Source organism: Myotis yumanensis, unplaced genomic scaffold, assembly GCF_028538775.1.
Source record: "Myotis yumanensis isolate MYYU_CA2020_CCGP unplaced genomic scaffold, mMyoYum1.0.hap1 SCAF_6, whole genome shotgun sequence".
NCBI classification, from domain to species: domain Eukaryota; kingdom Metazoa; phylum Chordata; class Mammalia; order Chiroptera; family Vespertilionidae; genus Myotis; species Myotis yumanensis.
Genome location: NW_027223757.1, coordinates 69,469,856 through 69,489,209, shown reverse-complemented (window position 1 = coordinate 69,489,209; position 19,354 = coordinate 69,469,856). Strand labels below are relative to the sequence as shown.

General features: G+C 35.4%; 1 protein-coding gene across 1 annotated transcript in view; it reads right to left on the bottom strand.

Moving 5' to 3' along the window:
• EYS (eyes shut homolog) overlaps positions 1-19,354 on the bottom strand; it is a 1,239,289-nt gene that overhangs the window by 643,494 nt on the left and 576,441 nt on the right. The window contains 2 exon segments of the mRNA XM_070419099.1: positions 10,233-10,265; positions 10,268-10,356. Of these exon segments, the coding sequence (XP_070275200.1) occupies positions 10,233-10,265; positions 10,268-10,356 (122 nt within the window).

Sequence of the window (19,354 nt, the reverse complement as noted above, 5' to 3'; positions counted from 1 at the left end):
CACACCAATAATTCATCAAAACACTGATCATTTTATACTTTTCTTTGCCATGTATATCATTTAAAACATTAAACATAAATATTTTAAAACATTAAACAGTGCTCAGGATGGCTTCTGAGCACTACCAAGCCTATTTTCTATTCTACAACACTCTTTGCCAATCTTTCTCCCTTTAGATTAAAGTAGGTTAAGCTTACATTTCGAATGCTTTGAAGCTGATCTTCAAATTCAGAGAATGTGCACACAATCCTCCCCTTACTTGGGAAATGCAGGTGCAAATAACATGAGAACAGTTACACAAAGTAAGACCGAAACAAACCAAGCAGTATGAACAAGGACACCATCTAACATCTAACATAAATCAAGTGCAGCAAGAAAAAATGTGTTGTGATGAACATCTGTACCCTTGAGCTGCATGGAGAGGGACAAGCAACAGGTTGGATTCTTGCCTATAGATTGGCTCTTTTCTTGGTTTCATTTATTTTTAATTAAGAACAACAACAAAATACTAACCCAGGTGCGCTGAGTATGAATTTAAAAAAAGACTCCTAGGCCACAAGGGAAGCACTAAAATCCTGCTGTTTCTTAGTGGCAATGCCAGCAAAAGCAGAGAAACAGAGAGACTGGTTTTAATCATCAAAGAAAGGCAGTCGATATGGGTTATCATATTTCCCCCTGCTCCCTTGCTGCATTTAATTATTTATAGAATAAACTGGCAGATGTAAAATGCACAGGTTCACTTGCTATAATGTAAGAGCTATGCAAAATAAGAAATTTTGGCTTAAAAATATAAACCAATTTTTGCAAGACTATATGAGTTAAATCCTCTATAGTGTAAACTGTCTTTCAAAAGACATTTTTGAGCATACCTCAGAGTGAGAAATCCAGAACTGCAGTGAATGCAGACTAAAACCTTTGTGACCTAGTGTTTATGGGTCAAGAATTTTCGATTCACTAGACAAACATAATTCTGATACTTACCAGCTATTGATAAGTGTTTCAACCTCCCCAAACCTGTTTTCTCATCTGTACAATAGGGATAACAATGATTCTTATGTGACAGTTTGTTTTAAATATTAAATGAAGTAATGCATTCAAAGCACTTAGCCTGGAAAATAACGTTTCTTTTTTCACAAATGATAACTAATTTTAATGGTAATTTATGTCTCAAGTTTTATTTGAAATCACTTGATTATTGTAGAAAGAAATTCATTTTATCTTTAATGGTATATGGCATTGAATCCAATAGCCTCTGTATTACAAAGTTGTTATATAGTTCACACCAAAATATTTATAGTCTCATCCATGTTCTTGTTCATTTGACAAAGATTTTTTTAGAATCTATTAGTGTGGTATCGATCTGGACAGTAAGGCATGTATGATGTGCACCGGTCCTGCGCTTCTGAAGCTGATTAAAGAGGAGAGAGGCAGAGCTGAGATGAAAGTCAGGATGGGGACTGGAGGGTGAGGGGAGTGATCGTACATTAAACATAGCTGCACAGGTAATTGATGGATTGCAGTTTTGGAAACTGCTATAAATACAAATTAGAAAATGCTTCCTAACTGCTCATGATAATTCGAAATGGTACGACACTTTGGGAGAGAGTTTGGCAGTTTCTTTCACAGCTAAACATACTCCTACCATACAATATAACAGTTTCCCCTCCGCCGGTGTTTACCCACATGAACTGAAAACTTATGAATGCACTAAAACCTGCACACAGATGCTAATAGAGGCCTTATTCATAAATGCCATAACCTGGAAGCACCGAAGATGTCCTTCAGTAAGTGAAGGAATAAACTGTGGTGAAGGCAGGCAATGGAATATTATTCAGCATTAAAAAGAAATGAGCTATCAAGCCCTAATAAAGACATTAAACTTAAATGCATATTACTAAGTGAAAGAATCTATTCCAGAAAGGCTAAATATTATATTATTCCAACTATAAGAAACTATGGGGGGGAAAAAAGCAAAAGTGAAGGAGACAGTAAAAAGATCGGTGATTGCCATAAGTGAGAAGAGAGGGAGGAATGACTAGATGGATTACAGAAAAATTTTAGGGAAGTGAAAATACTCTAATACTATAATTGTGGATGCATGCCAGTATTCATTTGTTAAAACCCATAGAATGTACAACACCAATAGTGAAACCTAATGTAAACAATATTTTTTTGGTAAGAATGTTGTTCATCAATCTTAACAAATGTGCCACTTGCTGGGCGGGGGGGGAGTGTAAATAGTGGGGATGGCTATGGAATCAATTTGGAATCCAGACCTTGCTTTTATTTTGTAAAGCAGTTCAATAATATCTTCTGCTCACATCCCTACCAATACTACATAGAGATATTTATCTTAATAAATGAATAAAAGGCATGGGATACAGCAGGGTTGGGAACGTCTGGCCCGAGGGTCATATGGTCTGCGAAGTAATTTGGTCTGGCCCTGCCAAGGCATTAGGGGTGGGTTAACTAAATGTTTGACCAAGTTTAGCAGGCTAATTTTAATTTGATAATTTTGGATGGCCCATGAATGATGTTATAAATATCCAAATGGCCCTTGGTAGAAAAAAGGTTCCCCACCTCTGGTCTAGAGGAAAGAACAGCAATCAGTAAGTATGGACATTTAGCATTTTATTTCCAACTCTCCAATGAACTAATAATGTCATCTTAGGTATGACTTAGCAGTCATCTCATCTACACTCTCATGCTATAGATTTGGAAACTGAGGCCCTGACAACTTTTTATTTAACTGAGATCTAACATGTTAAAGCTCTTCTCCTTTGAGGCAATGTACAACCTAAGAATATTCTAAGGTTCTATCAAATACATATATTATTCCACCGCCACCATATTTAAACAAGAAACAGACATATGAAAATAAGAGGTGGGCACCCATAACCCATCACATCTGAATAGCTCTACAGGGTAGCCATAATTCTACTATATTTCATTTACCAAGAAAAAAACACTATTGTATGACATTTATATTATGCAAAATCTATATAAAAGTCTAAGTGACCATTTAACTGGTAGCTATGATGTGCACTGACCACCAGGGGGTAGATGCTCAATGCATAGGCATGGAAACATGGAACAGACTGATGAATCTCATAGGGAAGGGGGGAGGGTGGGAAGAGATTAACCAAAGATCTTATATGCATACTAGAGGCCTGGTGCACGGATTCATGAACTGGTGGGGTTCCTCGGCCTGGCCTGTGGGGATCAGGCCGAATCCATGCACCAGGCCTCCAACATCCCAAGGGGTCCCAGATTGTGAGAAGGCACAGGCCAGGCCGAGGGACCACACTGGTGTACGAATTTGTGCACCGGGCCTCTAGTACATTATATAAAATGTAAGAGAAGTTATTTTCAATATTCTACTTCTGAAAATATTAACTACATTTTCCCATTGTAAATTATATTTGTTTAATACAGATGACCTTTTTTGCATTGTTGAAGTGTGTTTTCGTTCAAAGTTGCACTTTTCTTCCTCTTCTAAAGCCACCACATCCCTTGGGTTACAAAACATTAAGTTAGTGTGTTGCTTAGAATGCTTAGAATATACATCCCTGTTGTTTATGCTGAAACTAGTCATGAGGCACAGAATGAATCCTTTTTCTAAGGCTATTGCATATTTAGCATTCTTATTAGCAATACTGAGCAATCTCTTAGAGAGGCTTCCAATATGAAGATAAAGATTTAGCAGTTTTAGAGGTACCTTTCTAACCTTTGGGAGAAAGCTCTACTAATGACTATGTGACTCAAGGTTTGCCAATTGTCTTATTTTAATGTCTTCATTTCCCTCAATATACAGTTTCCTGCATTTTGAGCTCATTGCCGACTTCCTTATTATCCCATACACATTTTTCTCTTCTATTCAGCTGAAAGCTGTCTTTGGGCGAGAAATTGAAACAAATGAGTTTTCACATTATCTTTCACATCATTTTGAGGATCTAGCATAGTATCCTGCACACAATATATACTCAAAATATACTAAAGCAAAGCATCAAATTTTGCCTTAAAAGGACCGTTGTTGCTGCTTTTTTGTGCAGTAAAGTATTTGTATTTTGATCTTTCCTCTTTTCTCTCACTTGAATGTATAAACAATGCATGTTCATGTATTTCTTTATATGATTTCCAGTTACTTTGCTATAATAAGTGTCCATAGGATGTGTTTTGACTGGTCTAAAATATCAATAACTTGAGCTTAAATATGAATAAGCTATAAACTTTTTCTTCAAAAGCTATAAACTATTTTTTATTTATTTTTTTAAAAATATATTTTATTGATTTTTTTTACAGAGAGGAAGGGAGAAGGATAGAGAGTTAGAAACATCGATGAGAGAGAAACATCGACCAGCTGCCTCCTGTACATCTCCTACTGGGGATGTGCCTGCAACCAAGGTATATGCCCTTGACCGGAATCGAACCTGGGACCTTTCAGTCCACAGGCCAATGCTCTATCCACCGAGCCAAACCAGTTTTGGCGAAAAAGCTATCAACTATTTTTTAAAAGAAATTATTATGAGTTCATTAAGAATTACACATTTGCTTATTTACTTCCTATATAGTGATAATAAGATTTAATTATTTAATGGGATAAATCATGGCATTTTGAACACAGTAAACACTTGTAAATGTTTATTAACAATACTGATGATTTTATATCATGAGAAAAGAAACATCAGAACCATAGACAGACACCAAATGAAACAGTCTATCTTGCTATCCTCGGTCTTGTTTTTCGGTCTATTTTGAAGATATCATTTAAAAACCAGATATTGCAAATAGACTGTATAGCTGCAGAACTCAGAACAGTTTTTCTCATTCAGAAAATAGTTTCCACCCCCCACATTATTATAAATACAGCTTCTCTCCTACATAAAGATCTGTGTTTTACTTTTAAAAATGCCATCAACATTTTTATTGACTGCTATCATTTACAAAATTCATTAAGCATGATCCATTGACAATCCTCACTTAATGTAAGGATCAATCTTGGTTGGTAACAATTCATTTACTGAGGGAAAACTGAGTAGTGCTGATCAAGTTAAAAAGAGGGAGATAATTCATCTTGAATTTTAACAAGTCTAAGACATTAAATAAATTGTGTTCTGTCACTAAATTCCTTTACAGAACATTTGGATTTTAGAATAATACAAGTATTGTAACAACATTTTGATTCGTTTTTGTAATCTGATCTGCTAAAAAGATTAATCCACATTAATTATCAGCTTGTCAAAGATCATCACAACTCTAAACATTAAGAAAAACCTGAGAATTCAGGTCTTTAACATTATCTAACAAAAACTAATTCTCAGAAATAAAGAAACAGGGTTGTGCACTTCTCAAGTTACTTTTCATTATTAAACAAAGAATAATTGTAGTCATTAATTTCCTCTAATCTCATAAACATACATCATAGTTAACATTTTTATAAGACAGTGTAATTAGTGAGAGTTTTAAAAATAGACTAAGTAGAAGGAATATAAAGAGAACGTGCTATCTTTCTGAAGAGCTATTTGAAAAAGAAAAATGTCAGGGAAGTTTAGGTTTATTTAAATAGACTTAATGTGAAGAGAATTGCTACCAATTATTTTGATGAAAAGCTTAATGGTTTATATATTGCAAGTTATAATCAGAAATCCAACAGCTGCACATTCCCAATAATTTGATACATTTTAATGTCCTTTAACACAGATTATGTGACACTGTATCATCTGGAATACTTTTGTGTGCAAGGTAATTTATAATTTTTTATTTTCTGCACACTACAGAATTGATTGCCAGCTCAACTGACATTTTTTTACAGCAATTCTGTGAAGACCTCTAGCAACTCTAAAAAAATATAACATTCATTCCAGGTGAGATACCTGAGGAACCTAATTAAAATAAGGAAATCAGTTTTTTAAAAGACACAAGACTCCTGGGTTTTGGTCCAGCATTTAAGAAGCTCAGAAGTCACTACTCCTTCCCTCAAAGACATAAAAAGCTGAAGAAAGAATTCTTTTTATCTGTCAGAGAATTGAGGTTACAGGGCAAATTGTCCCCCTTCCCAAATTAGAGAGAGAGTCAGGCAGATACAGAGAATTACCAGAGCAGAAACTGAGGAACAGAAAGCCCTGCTGGAACCGGTACCAGGGTAGGAAAAGGAACTCTCATTGATAAAATGCTGGTGGGCTGGTGTGGACACGCTTGAGCATTAACAACTCCAGGTGGTTGGTATTCAGTGTAAGAGGATTTTCCCATACACTCATAAGTTTCACCTCCAGGAGTCCTAGCAGGTTCACACAGTGCAGATAGGAGAAAAATAGACTTTGTGCTTCCAGTAGGGAAGAGAATAGCCATTTGAAATACTGTAGAGCATTCTGTTCTTAAAAAGGCCTGACATCTAGGGAAATAATTTTACCAGAGCCCAATTAATCCGGGAGAAAGGAAATACCCAGTTCTAGACCCTTGAAGCCTTCGTGCTGAATCTAAGGGGTGAGGAGGCCAAGAAGACAAGGAAAGGTCACAGCCCAGAGGTGAGGAACGGGCTCACTGAGAGACTGAGACCTATTCATAGCACTTTTGAAAGCTGTATCTTCCCCACATCATGGGAACAATCTTACCCACACCAATAACAACAGGGGAAATAACAACAGAGAGAACTGCACAGCTCATGTCTATTTAAGAAGTTTCTAATAAAATACTTACCTGGCAGGGGAGATACCATGATCTTGAAGAAGTTTCTAATAAAATCCATTGATTAAAAAGGCGATAACAATAAGGATATAAGAAGAATTTTAGCCTGACACCTATAGCCAGAAAAAGCAGTAAACATGGCCTGACTCCTAGCCATATAAAAATAAAGTATCATACTAAGGCCTATTTATTTCAGTTACTTTTATCCAGCTTATGATGTCTGCCTATAAATATTAAATTATCAGGTATGTTAAAAGAAAAACAACAACACCAACAACAACACAGTTTGAAGAGACAGAGAGGACACCCAAATCTGATTTATATGGCAGAACTTTTGCAATTATCAGACTAGGAATTTGAAATAACTATGATTAATGTGCGAACGACTTCAACAGAACAACCTCAACAAAGATGACCAACATCAAAAGATATTCTCCTCCACCTATATAATAAAAGTCTAATAGGCTAAGTGTCTGGTAGACTGGTTGGCTATTCAACCAATCAAAGCATAATATGCTAATGATATGCTAAGGCTGCTCAACCGCTCACCATGGCATGCACTGACCACCAAGGGGCAGACACTCCGCCCGGTAGATTAGCTTGTTGCTGGGGTCCATCCTTTCAGGACTGAGTGAGATGGGCTGGACATGCCCTGGAGCCTTCCTGCGGTCTGGTCCCTCCCTGGCTGGCCAATCTCCTGCATCTCTCCCTGGCCCCAATTGTGCACCAGTGGGGTCCCTCAGCCTGGCCTGAGCCCTTTCACAATCTAGGATCCCTTGGGGGATGTCAGAGAGCCAGTTTTGGCCTGATCTAGCAGGCCAGGCCAAGGGATTTTACTGGTGCACGAATTTGTGCACGGGGCATCTAGTGTTCTATATTATGTGCTCTTAGAAATACTACAATTATCCCTGCTCTTCTCAAACTCCAATATATCAGAATAGAGAGTAATATGCAAATATTATATTAGAATATGATAACTTGATATGATGTTTAATTTCTTCCTATGCACTTTGCTGCTAGAATGTCATGACTCACCTTATCAGGGAATTACCAAATTTTGCCTATGCCCACTGTTTTAACATTCACCTAAATTCTACATGCACACTTAATCCTGAAGCAGATCAATTCTCCAATTCTTCAAACTGATTTGTTTCTTAAGCCTCTCTCAAATTCAATATCTTTCTGTGAATTACATTATTTTTAAAAACATGTAAATTTGACATTTTACCACAATAATGATTCTTATTATTTTACATCCTATTTATTCACAGCATTAGTTGGGGGAGGGAGATAAGAAATCTAAAAAGCATTTTTTCAGTAATATTATGCAATTGCCATATCTGTTTTCAAAATAGTTTGCCATTCTATTCCTTCATTTCAAAATTCATGATTCTAACTTCATATTAATATTTCCAGCAGTCAAACAAAGAAAGACATTGAAAAATTTCTTTATTTTTTTATTTCAGCAAAATATTTGGCTTCTTATTCCAATTAATAATTCATAGCTATTTTCAGGGGAATATCTAATTTAAAATGTTTGTTTACTGCTATGACACTGATATGCATAACATTTAAATGTTAAATTCTTTTTCAATAAACCAAATTTTCTACACCTTTTTCTACTCATTTTAGAACATAACCAATGCATTAACAAAAGTAGAATCCCCCTACCTCTTTGCAGCATTTTACCCAGATGCTTTCTCTTATGATAGTAAGCATTTATGTTTTATTTTAGCTTTCGAGTACTTGAGAGCTAAAAAATATAAATTTAAAATTAATTTATTATACAATTAATGCATAAAATTATTAAATGCTCTACTAAAACATGGATGTATTACACCCTTAACACTTTTCTCTAATTAGTAGATGTGTGGTTGTATAAAATTATGTTTCCAGGATTTTTACTTTTTTTTTGTTTGTTTCTTAATTCTCAACCGAGGATATTTTTCAATTGATTTTTAGGGAGAGTGGAAGAGTAAAGGAAAGACAGAGAGAACTTTGATGTGAGAGAAACACATCAATGAGCCCAGACCAGGGCCCAGGCAGGGGAGGAGCCTGCAACCAAAGTATGTGCACTTTGCCAGAATGGAACCCGGGACCCTGCCCCACAGGCCAACGCTCTATCCACTGAGCCAAACTGGCAAAGGCTGCATTTTTACATTTTTAACATACGCTAATGGATTTATCCTTCATATTTGATATTATTATTAAAGAGATAATTCAAGTGATAATTGTCACATATTTTAATATAAAAGAACATATCCTGAGGATTTAACTATTTTAAGAATATTTGGCATTAATTCTTTGTATTTAACAAAACAATTTCAAAAAAATTTCTATATATCAGGCTTCAATCAGTAGGAGGATATAGTTAAGTAAAGGATATATTTCAGCTTTTTTCTTTCTCCTCCACTTTAAGGAAGCCATTATTGTGTAAACTGAAGTGTCATAAAACTTATTTCTTAGCACCAAATACCTCCCAGACTCAAAGTTCCTGAAATGTGTCCTCAAAGACCATCTCTTTAAGGTCATTAGGGGAAAAATACTTCCCCAGAGGAAAGCCAGGACCAAGGGCCCTAAGAGAAATAAAATGATAAAGATGATAGTTCCGTTTTATCAGAGAGATGAGCCTTGGGAAAACCCTTCAGAAGAAAAGAGCATATGACCTAAACCCAAGTTTTCTCACATTATTTTGTTTAAATGACAGGTATGGACCATTTATCTGTTTAATTTTTAATGACCTCTGGAGAGTCTTGCTTCTGACCTTCCCTTTCTGAACTTCCGGCTCTGAGCAAAGTCTAGCTCCATTCATACGTATATGTGCATCTTCCTTAAGCACTGGCCAGACCTCACCTTCCCTTGAAGTCTGATTCCTTAATCTTACACTGAGTCACCTAACTGTATACACTACCTAATTATTTAGCTTTAATCTTGGTTAAGGCTGGTCTATCTGTTAATGACATTTGTAGATATACATTTAAAATTCCTGACAGCACAGTCTTACCAATTGATATTTCCTTACTATATTCAGGTGCTATGGTCAAAAGAATTATGGTCCAATGGAGATATTTCTACCAAAGTAAGACTATTCCAATGTTAATGGAATTCAGACCAATCCAACTTTGCCAAGGAAACAGATTCATTCTCCTTGGACACATAATACTCTGAATCCAACACCAGAAGCAGCACTACATCCTTGGGCAAAATAGAGGTTCTGCCAAGACCCTGACAATATTACGTAATTCCTCTATTGGCATCCTCCTTCCAAATGCATTAAAACATGAAAGGACAATATAGTAAGTCACTTATACCTTAGTTTGAATCAATTTATGAGCATGCTTTTCTCTTGAAGGGCTGAGGGTACATGTGACGTATGGAGGAAGGGAAAGGGGGATGCTGAGAAAAGTGTAGTATGGCCAGACAGAGAAGGAGAAGAGCACGAAGTTAACTTGTCCAACCTTACCTTTCACCATCCACTATTCTATTACTTACAGAGTTTCAAAGGCAATGGAAAAGTTTCACAACAAAAAAACAATAATAATCTTTGCCACAAATCCAGGTAGGCAGAAACATGTCGAGTCAAAGCCAGTTCATTTTCTACACATATGTCATGAACACATGATTTGAGAATGCACTCATCAAATCCCTTCTCACAGGGATATTCTGGCCAACCTCAGACAATCACAAAGGGGAAATTTAATTATATATTCTTACTATTTGTTATAATTGTGCTAGGTCATTTATATAAATTGTCACAGTTTATCTTCATATTCATTCTATCTGGTAGCTATTATTACTATCTCTATTTGGTAGATGAGAAAATTAAACTTAGAGAAGATAAATAATTTGACCCAAAATCACACAGTTATGCAGAAATGAAAGTAATTATATGTGAAATAAAATTTTGGATTCTAACTATGGTGCCATTCTATATTACCCATTCAAATGTCTTTACATATTTTACCTTGGAATAAATCAGTGGTTCTCAACCTTCCTAATGCTGTGACCCTTTAATATGTTATGGTGACCCCCAATTTCATTGTTACAAATTGAACATAATTAAAGCACAGTGATTAATAACAAAAACAGTATGTAATTATATATGTGTTTTCTGATGGTCTTAGGCGACCCCTGTGAAAAGGTCATTCGACCCCCAAAGGGGTCGCGACCCATAGGTTGAGAACCGCTGAAATAAATACATAGAAAGCAATGGAATAAACACACACCATACTTTTTAAAAATATGATTCTCAAATTCAAAGGAAAATTTATTACTATAGTTTCTAGATATAAAATATTTTCTTATTATACTTGTAGTGTTTCACAGTTAGTATTTCTTAAGCTGTGGTTTTACAGAATATAAATGTTATGTATAGGTTTAGGTGACCATTGACTGTCACCTAAATTCTCTTTAAACATCATGATCTAATTTTCCATACTAAAACACTGTGTGTGTATCCTTTGTTTGGCTTTTGTCAGCATTTCCTCATCAACATAGCAAACAACATTGCTAAGCTAGCCACAATATCTGAGACATGGCTTGCTATGTATACATTAATAATATTTTTTAAACCACTGATTCCTTCCTATGAAGCAACTATTTATAATGAATCTTAATAAGTTTAAGAACATGGTAACCCGAATATACCTAAATATACCATTCTACAGAGGGACACTAGAGACAATTAGAGGCAGCTGTCACTACTCATGTGAACTATAATTGCAACTTTTAAATATGTGTTATGTAATAGCATTTAATCTGAACTCTGGTTATCTGGAAACAGTATTTTTACTGTTCCTACTTAACAATATATTCTCACTGTTCTTTCTTGATAAAGTGAAAGAGAACTATTAAATATGTATTCTGAGGTACTTAGAAACAGTCTAATGCATTAGAAGAACACAGAACAAGTTTAAAAGACTTGGCAGAATCTAGATCAAACTTAAAAGCATTTGCAAAAAGACTAAATTTCCCAAATCCTTGTCCAGGACTCTCTCCACTTTGCAATGCTCTTTCATATGCCAAGCTGATTCTGGGACCATCTCTACTATGGAGGCTGTAAAAGGCATTACAGAGGAAACAGGGCTTATAAAATGTCATGATGACCAGTTGTTAACATGGTTAAATATCATAAACATATTGTTGAATATAAAAGTATATTCCATAAAAATACATTGTGATAAAGGTTCTTACAAAAGTCAAATACAGCCCAGCAGAGTGGCTCAGTGATTGAGCCTTGACCAAAGAACAAAGAAGTCAAGGGTTTGATCCCTGGTCAAGGCACATGGCTGAGTTGCAGGCTCTATCCTTAGTGGGGGGCATGTGGGAGACAGCCAATTGATGTTTCTATCTCTATCCCTCTCCCTTTCTCTCTCTCTAAAATGTCAAATACATACAAATTTAATGATATCACTTAGAGATGCATACATATATAATAAAATGATAAAGGATAGTAAAAGAATGTTGAATATAAAATTCAGAATAGTTAGTGCAGGTGGGGGTAGTGGGGTGATAATATGCTCAGGAAAAGATAGAGAGGAACCTGTAATTATTGCTAATATTTTATTCCTTGAGGAAAATGGTAAGTACACAAAGGCTCATTATAATATTTTATATAATAAATTTACATTAATTGTATGTTCTCTTGATTAAATAAAAAATTACAATATCAGAGAAAGATAAATATCACATGATCCCATTTATTTGTAGAATTGAGTGAACAGAATACTATATGCATAGCCCATGGGCACAGACAATAGGGTGGTGAGGACCTGAGTGGGGTGGTTGGATAGGGACTGGGTGAAGGGGGATAAGAGGGAGGACAATGGGAGACATCTGTAATACTATAAATCAGGGGTCCTCAAACTACGGCCCATGGGCCACATGCAAATACAAATATTGTATTTGTTCCCGTTTTGTTTTTTTACTTCAAAATAAGATATGTGCAGTGTGCATAGGAATTTGTTCATAGTTTTTTTTTTTTAAACTATAGTCCGGCCCTCCAACGGCCTGAGGGACAGTGAACTGGCCCCCTGTTTAAAAAGTTTGAGGACCCCTGCTATAAATCTTTATGAAAATGCATGAGTATACACTCTTTATTAAAGAGTATTTAACTTTTCATGGGTCTTGATTTCAAAGAAAAATCATTCTGCATCTTTTCTAAATTATAAAAGCCCTACCCCTAACAATAATTGTGAGCAGTCATGGCAGATATTATCTGTATTTATCTGCTTTCTTGCCCCAATGGGCAATGCAGCATTTCTGCTTCAAAATGAATAATGTTATTTCAAGGTCAAAATGTATATCTTCAGTTTATATTATCACCTATGCAAACACTATTCCACCCCTCCTGAGTGTAAAATGTGGGCTCACTCACTGCTCCAGGGACTGAGAACAACTCTGGCTGAAGTCGTCTCATTTGCAGTTCTGAGATTATTCCCTTCACTTTCAATTTGCTCATTATGGGATAAACTGTGGTTTCACTTACTGAGTGTTAAACATTTTTATATAACACTATAAATGGAACTATTTGGGCTAAAACAAAAGTAAGTGCAGTTTAGTTTGTAAAATGATCCGAATGCTTGTTCTGATACTTCAGTGGAAACAAGTTCAGTAGCCATTGAATTCACTACACAGGTAAGAGAATGAACTCTGTAATTAGGACTGAACTGAATGCTGTGCAGCATGCACACTGTATAAAGATCTCATGCAGAGAGGATCAGTGAGGTCCAAGATCCAACAAGTGCTCTACTTGTCCGGCATTGCACCTTGTTAGCTTGGAGGAAACAGCAGAATCATCTAACCTGACTGCTTAAAGAGGGAGATGGCTTTATACTAATGATGGCCTTGTCTGTGATTACACAATATCAGCCAGCATCGTTAATGGATTGTACTTTTTCGATATGTGCTGAACAATTTGGGATGGCATATTAGAAAACAACTCCTAGAATGGGATTTGATGGTAAAAAATTAAATAAGATACAGAGTATCTTCTAGACTACTTCTATCCAGTTTAAATTTCAGTTTTGTTTTGTATATCTGGTGAGGAAGCTGACATTTAATATTTTAAATTGTGTTCTGTTCAGAATATTGCAAGAGTCATTCAGCTCTGTTGCAACTAAAAATAAGAGAGATGTGAGAAAAAAAGTAAAATTGCAAATCTTGAGGTAGGATGGAGGAGCCACCCAAGATTCGGGCTATGGAGGAAGAGTTGTTGTTACACGAAGACAAGAGAATTTTGATAATTGGCAACATAATGTGAACATAAGGAATATTTACACAACTAATAAAAATAGAAAACAACTGTAATTTATACAACTTAACTAATTTAAAAGGCAGAAACAAATATCTAGTGAAAGTAGATTTCCATTCAGAACTATGTAAGATACAGGTAGTGGCAGGATTTAGACCAGAGCCTAAAAAAAAAAATTATCAACATTAATTAAGGCTGGTTTTATCTTGAATAAGAAAAAGAGTGGATCTGTACGAACCAAGTGAATCAGCCTTTGTGTCTTTCTATGACATTTGGGAGATAGGCAAATGCTATAGATTGTTCAGAAAAGAGATAATTTCTCCATTTTTTGCTTATGGAAACCATTTAGGAGATAATCAGACAGATCTGGGTAGGAAACCTTTCTGAAAGAATCTCACAGTGGTTATTTTAACAGAGGGGAGAGGTCCTCTTCTCCCCTGGTTGCTAGTGATATTCCAAAAAAAAAGGATTTTCTGAGACTCTCATAGCAGAATGAGTGATTTTCATTTATGTCACATTAAAACCTGAGTTTCCCAGTCCCCATTTCCCTATGTCCCACCACAGAAGAAATGTAGTGGGTCTTCGGTAGAGCTAAAATTAGAGCCAGTGTCCAGAATTTCCTTTCCATGTTGGAGTCGGGTCCAATCCAGCATCAGGCTAGCTTAATTGTTTCCCCATTGCATTCCATTAGTCCATTGACTGTGGAGTCCACAGATCCACCTGACTATGGAGGAAACATGGGTGAATGCAAGGAAGCCATGAGCACAAGAGAACCAAGAACAGATCTTTGTTTAGGAGACTAAGTATTCCCCAATGTGTTCGTGCTTGCAGTAGCCATGCCCATTCTGGCCAATGATTCCTGTTCCCAGGTGTGACTGACAAGCAAGTATCATTCCTATGGCATCCCAACTTTACTGGGCATGCATCTCTCTCTCCTTTGTTGGGTCCTTTCCCTCAGTGTTTTGCAGGAAATAGGCAGGTGGTTCCCTGGGGAGTGCAAAGTTGCAGCTTCCTGGTAAAGCTGCCTAAATGACATGCCTACATGTCTGGTCTTTCCTTTGCTTCTTTCTGTTACGAATAACTAGCTAATCACAATGGTGTCAGTTAGAATTGGTAACATCTGGACTAAGATACAACACATTGATGGATCTTATTGGCAAAGTTTTTTTTTTTGTAATGGTTATCAATTTTTTTTTCTAGTAAGAACATTTAACATGATATCTATTTGTAACAAAATTTTAAATGTACAAAATATTATTATTAACTATAGGCACAATGGTATACAGCAGATCTCTAAAACTTACTCATCTAGTATAACTAATACTTTATGGAAAGTTGCTCTTCAGTGAAGGCCCTTCTTTGGGGATCATAAGAAATGATGAATGTAAAACATTAAGCCAGAAATCCTGGTTATATATCTGAGTTTTGCCTAATGTGTTGTGGAAGATTATCTGAAGACTCTGGGACTCCAGGTCCTTGCTGGTAAAATTAGACAACAGTACCTTTTTCACAAGGTTGTTATGAAAACTAAATGAATCAATGCATATAAAAAAGCATGGTGTCCATGCATTAGTATTGTTATCTATATTACAATTATTTTTCAAACACATATATGTTGAAGTCCTCCCACACTTGGCTTTCAAAATCTAAAAATCAGACTATGAAAGAACTAATAAACAACAGGTAGAATTTTCAAGGACAAAAATAATAAAGAAAAAATTAGAATTATATAAAAACAAATATATGTTGGGGATGAGGAAAGGATTGCCTACAGAGGAGCAGCATGTGTACAGTTTTGGGATAATGGTGACATGACTGGCTGTGGTGGTTGTTACACAACTTTTTATGCATTTGTCAAAACTATAGAACTTTGTGTCAGAGAATGAATTTTCCAGTAAGAATTTTAAAAAGCTTGAAAAAAAAATGGCTAACTATGCTAACAAGGAAAATGAGGAAGGGATAAAGGGTAACCTGCCAGAGTAAGATCATTCCTTAAATAGCTTCAGAGGAAAGATGGGTTGTCATGATTAAGAGCCATAACTGTACAGAGTATCTGGGAGCAGGTCCAAAAGGGTGTCCACAGCATTGACAAAGAATTTGTTTGTTTTTTTGTTCTTTGCTTATTTGGTTATTGCTCTTTGACTAGGGTTGTGAAAAACCTAAGTCTTAAGTCAAAAGTACCAGAAAGTTCTTAGTAACACCTAACAACACAGATGGGTATCATTTCTGAAGCCTTTATTTTCCACTATGGATTGTAAGCAGAATTCAGAATGGGGCTACATCTGAATGCTGTGGCTGCTTCAAAATGGCTCCATGCTTCCAAATGAATCTAAAATAAGTGCATTCTTAACTGAGCATCAAAAGTAATCTAGCAATGTAAATATAATAACATAAATATGAAACCAGCAAGTATAAGATATGTATTGATATAGAAAAAATTATTGACATACCTGTTTTATTTCTTTACTATTTTTGTAGGAATATACAGGTTGAGGCAAAAGTAGGTTTACAGTTGTAATACAAATAAATAATAATAAATGAATAATAATAAAAGAATAAACTCTGTGTTTCACATACTCACAACTGTAAACTTACTTTTGCTTCACCTTGTACTCATTGCATATGGTAGCTTTCATTGTGTTTTAAAAATGTTCAGTCCTCAATAAAAACGTATATGCTTGGAAGAGGCTAAATTTTTGAAATGGTATTTATTTCTTATATCAGAGAATTGTAATCTCTATTCTACCTATTTTATCTGCAAGAGTCACATATTTATGTATAGGCGGCTATTTCAAAATATACATGCAAATGTCTCCTGAAAAACTGTCTGACCAAATAAAACCAGTATCACTATTGAGTCTGCCAAAATACAGGAGATGTTGTCAATGATGAGTGAATGTGAACTGGTAAATAGCATGTTGCTGGTACTCAATTGATAATTTGTACAACATCACATAAACAATAGGAGCCCTATTATCCATATGTCTGCTGAAGGGAACCAAAGTTTTGCCACCCCAAAATGTGCCTTTTGAGATATTGCTTTTAAGCTGGTTGTTAAGAAACAACTCAAAAAGCACCTTTGACTTTCCCCCTTTCCTGCCTCAAAGAATTTTCTATCTTTCAGATAGAAAGAAAACCTGCTTCTGGAAGGGAACCTTAGTATGTTCCCTTCAGCACACATGAAATAGGACATGTGTGTCAGACAAGAAATCTAGCAAAGCCTGCCCTTTGTGTCCCACTGTGTCTGATGGCACAGCAAGAATTTGTTTAGCACATGTTTACTCTATTTTTTACTGTGAATTACCTATTTCCCCTTGGGAGTCCCAGACCCTTGGTTTCTTCTCCTTTGTCCAGGTGGCATATAAGCCTCAACTGCCTAATGGGTTTCTGGTCTCATATCTTGATACCCCGGGCATATACATCAGTAATAATAAATATTGGATATTTTCTCGTGTTAACCTGGCTCTGTTAATTTGATTATCAGCCTAGAAAGAAGACCTTAGATGAGGGAAGTGCCCCCAGACTTTCAAGCTGTTATTTCCTCAGGGGATCCAAGTAACCAGAAAGCCAGAACCTGAGGTATCCATAGCTGTCTCAAGTGTTCTGTGGGGTCTGTAAGTAGTGAAAATTCTTTCTGAGTGACCAAAAATACCCCCACATGTGCTTCTGAGATTATTATTGCTCAAGAAAATTTAGGCATTCAACATTCTGTCTCAGTTGATGCAACCGAATGTTGGAAATGAGATGAATGACAGAAGACAGAGGACGAAATTAACATAGCTGAAAAGCAGAGGAAATGTAGGGAAGATGTGTGGACACAACTTGTTTATATCAGTATATAGTTAAAGAGAATATGACCAAAGGCATAAATGGACGAGAAGGTCATTGTTAATGAATAATTATTCCTTGAATAAAATAAGTTTACTCTGCTTGCTTGCCCATATCTGTACTAAAAATCATTGTATGTAACAATAATGTCAACATCAATAAGTGCTAACATTTATAAAAGACTCCTGTGTTCCAAGCACAATTGATAGATAAAAATAAGGAATTTGAATTTTTCTTAAATTTAGAAAATAATTGTAGTGAGGTATTAATTCTAAACATTAGAATTTCCTGATGGTAGTCAAAGTGATTGCTTACCAGTTCACAGAACATCCAGTTCCTGTTTTCTAAATGTGATCATTGCTTAGAACTTGATTAGATCCAAGCAGTGTTGATCAACATTATTGATGGAGCAATTATCAAAAATGTATTATACATATACATCTACAATAATAAAAGCATAATATGCTAATTAGACTGGACGTCATTCTGGACCACCTTCCAGATGTAATTCCAAGCAAATAAAACTTTCTACCTCATCTCATCCTCCCATGGGGGCCTCCAGAAATGCTTATTTCAGCAGTGCCTACGAACTCCACTCTCACTAGCAAAGGAGAAGGGCAATCCTTGCAATTCTCCAATAACAATATCACATTGTTACTCGACTATTTTCTGAATTATTCAGTTGATCTCATTATGTCTTCTAAATCTTTAATAAACACAGGAATTTTAAACTAATTTGTTTGATTTATTGCAGAAATTGTGATAGATTAGAATCTAAATTATTATTTTCAGATATGTAATTTCATTTATTATAGCCTTAAGTAAATTCCATAAAGTACAATTCTACTTCATATCTAAAATAAGTACTTTTATTACTATTGCCTAAATTATGTATCCTAAAGGCCATTTTTAATTTAACATTTTTACTTTTATCCTGAGTGATTCTATTATCAGTTTAATTTTGCATACAAATTATGAGGAGAATATTCTCCAGAGTAAATCTGGAGACAGAGTAAATCTAAGTTTCTTGAGATTACTTTACAAATCAGAATATTGTCTAAATAGCTGTTGAAACTATATATGGACATATAAAATAATTTAGATAAAAGGGAAGTGATAATAACCACAACTGTCTCCGTGATTAGGAATACATAAATCTTAAAAGGAATTCTTCTTAATTCTTTTTTATAGTTATTTCCTATGTTTTCAATAAAACTTTGCTTTAAATTTTGATCTTCAGAGTATTTATATTTCAGAATGCTAAGTTGTTTTGGTTTGGAATGTTTCTTATGCAATAACTGAGACAAAGACTTGAATTCAGATTGCTTATTTGAGAGGATATATATATATATATATATATTTATGCCCAAATGAAGGAGTGGGGAAAATGAGACAGGGAAGAAAAGAGTCAATTGGAAATGAGTTATTTAACTCTTTGCCACTAGGTGTAGCTGGGCTCAGTACAACTAGAATGGTTCTAAAACTTTCTCATACTTTTTGAAAGCCTAATTCTTCTCTCATTGACTGTAGGTGTACTTAGTGATTCACTGCTAATGTGTAGAATATGGTCCAAGTGTGACTTCCTTTTCC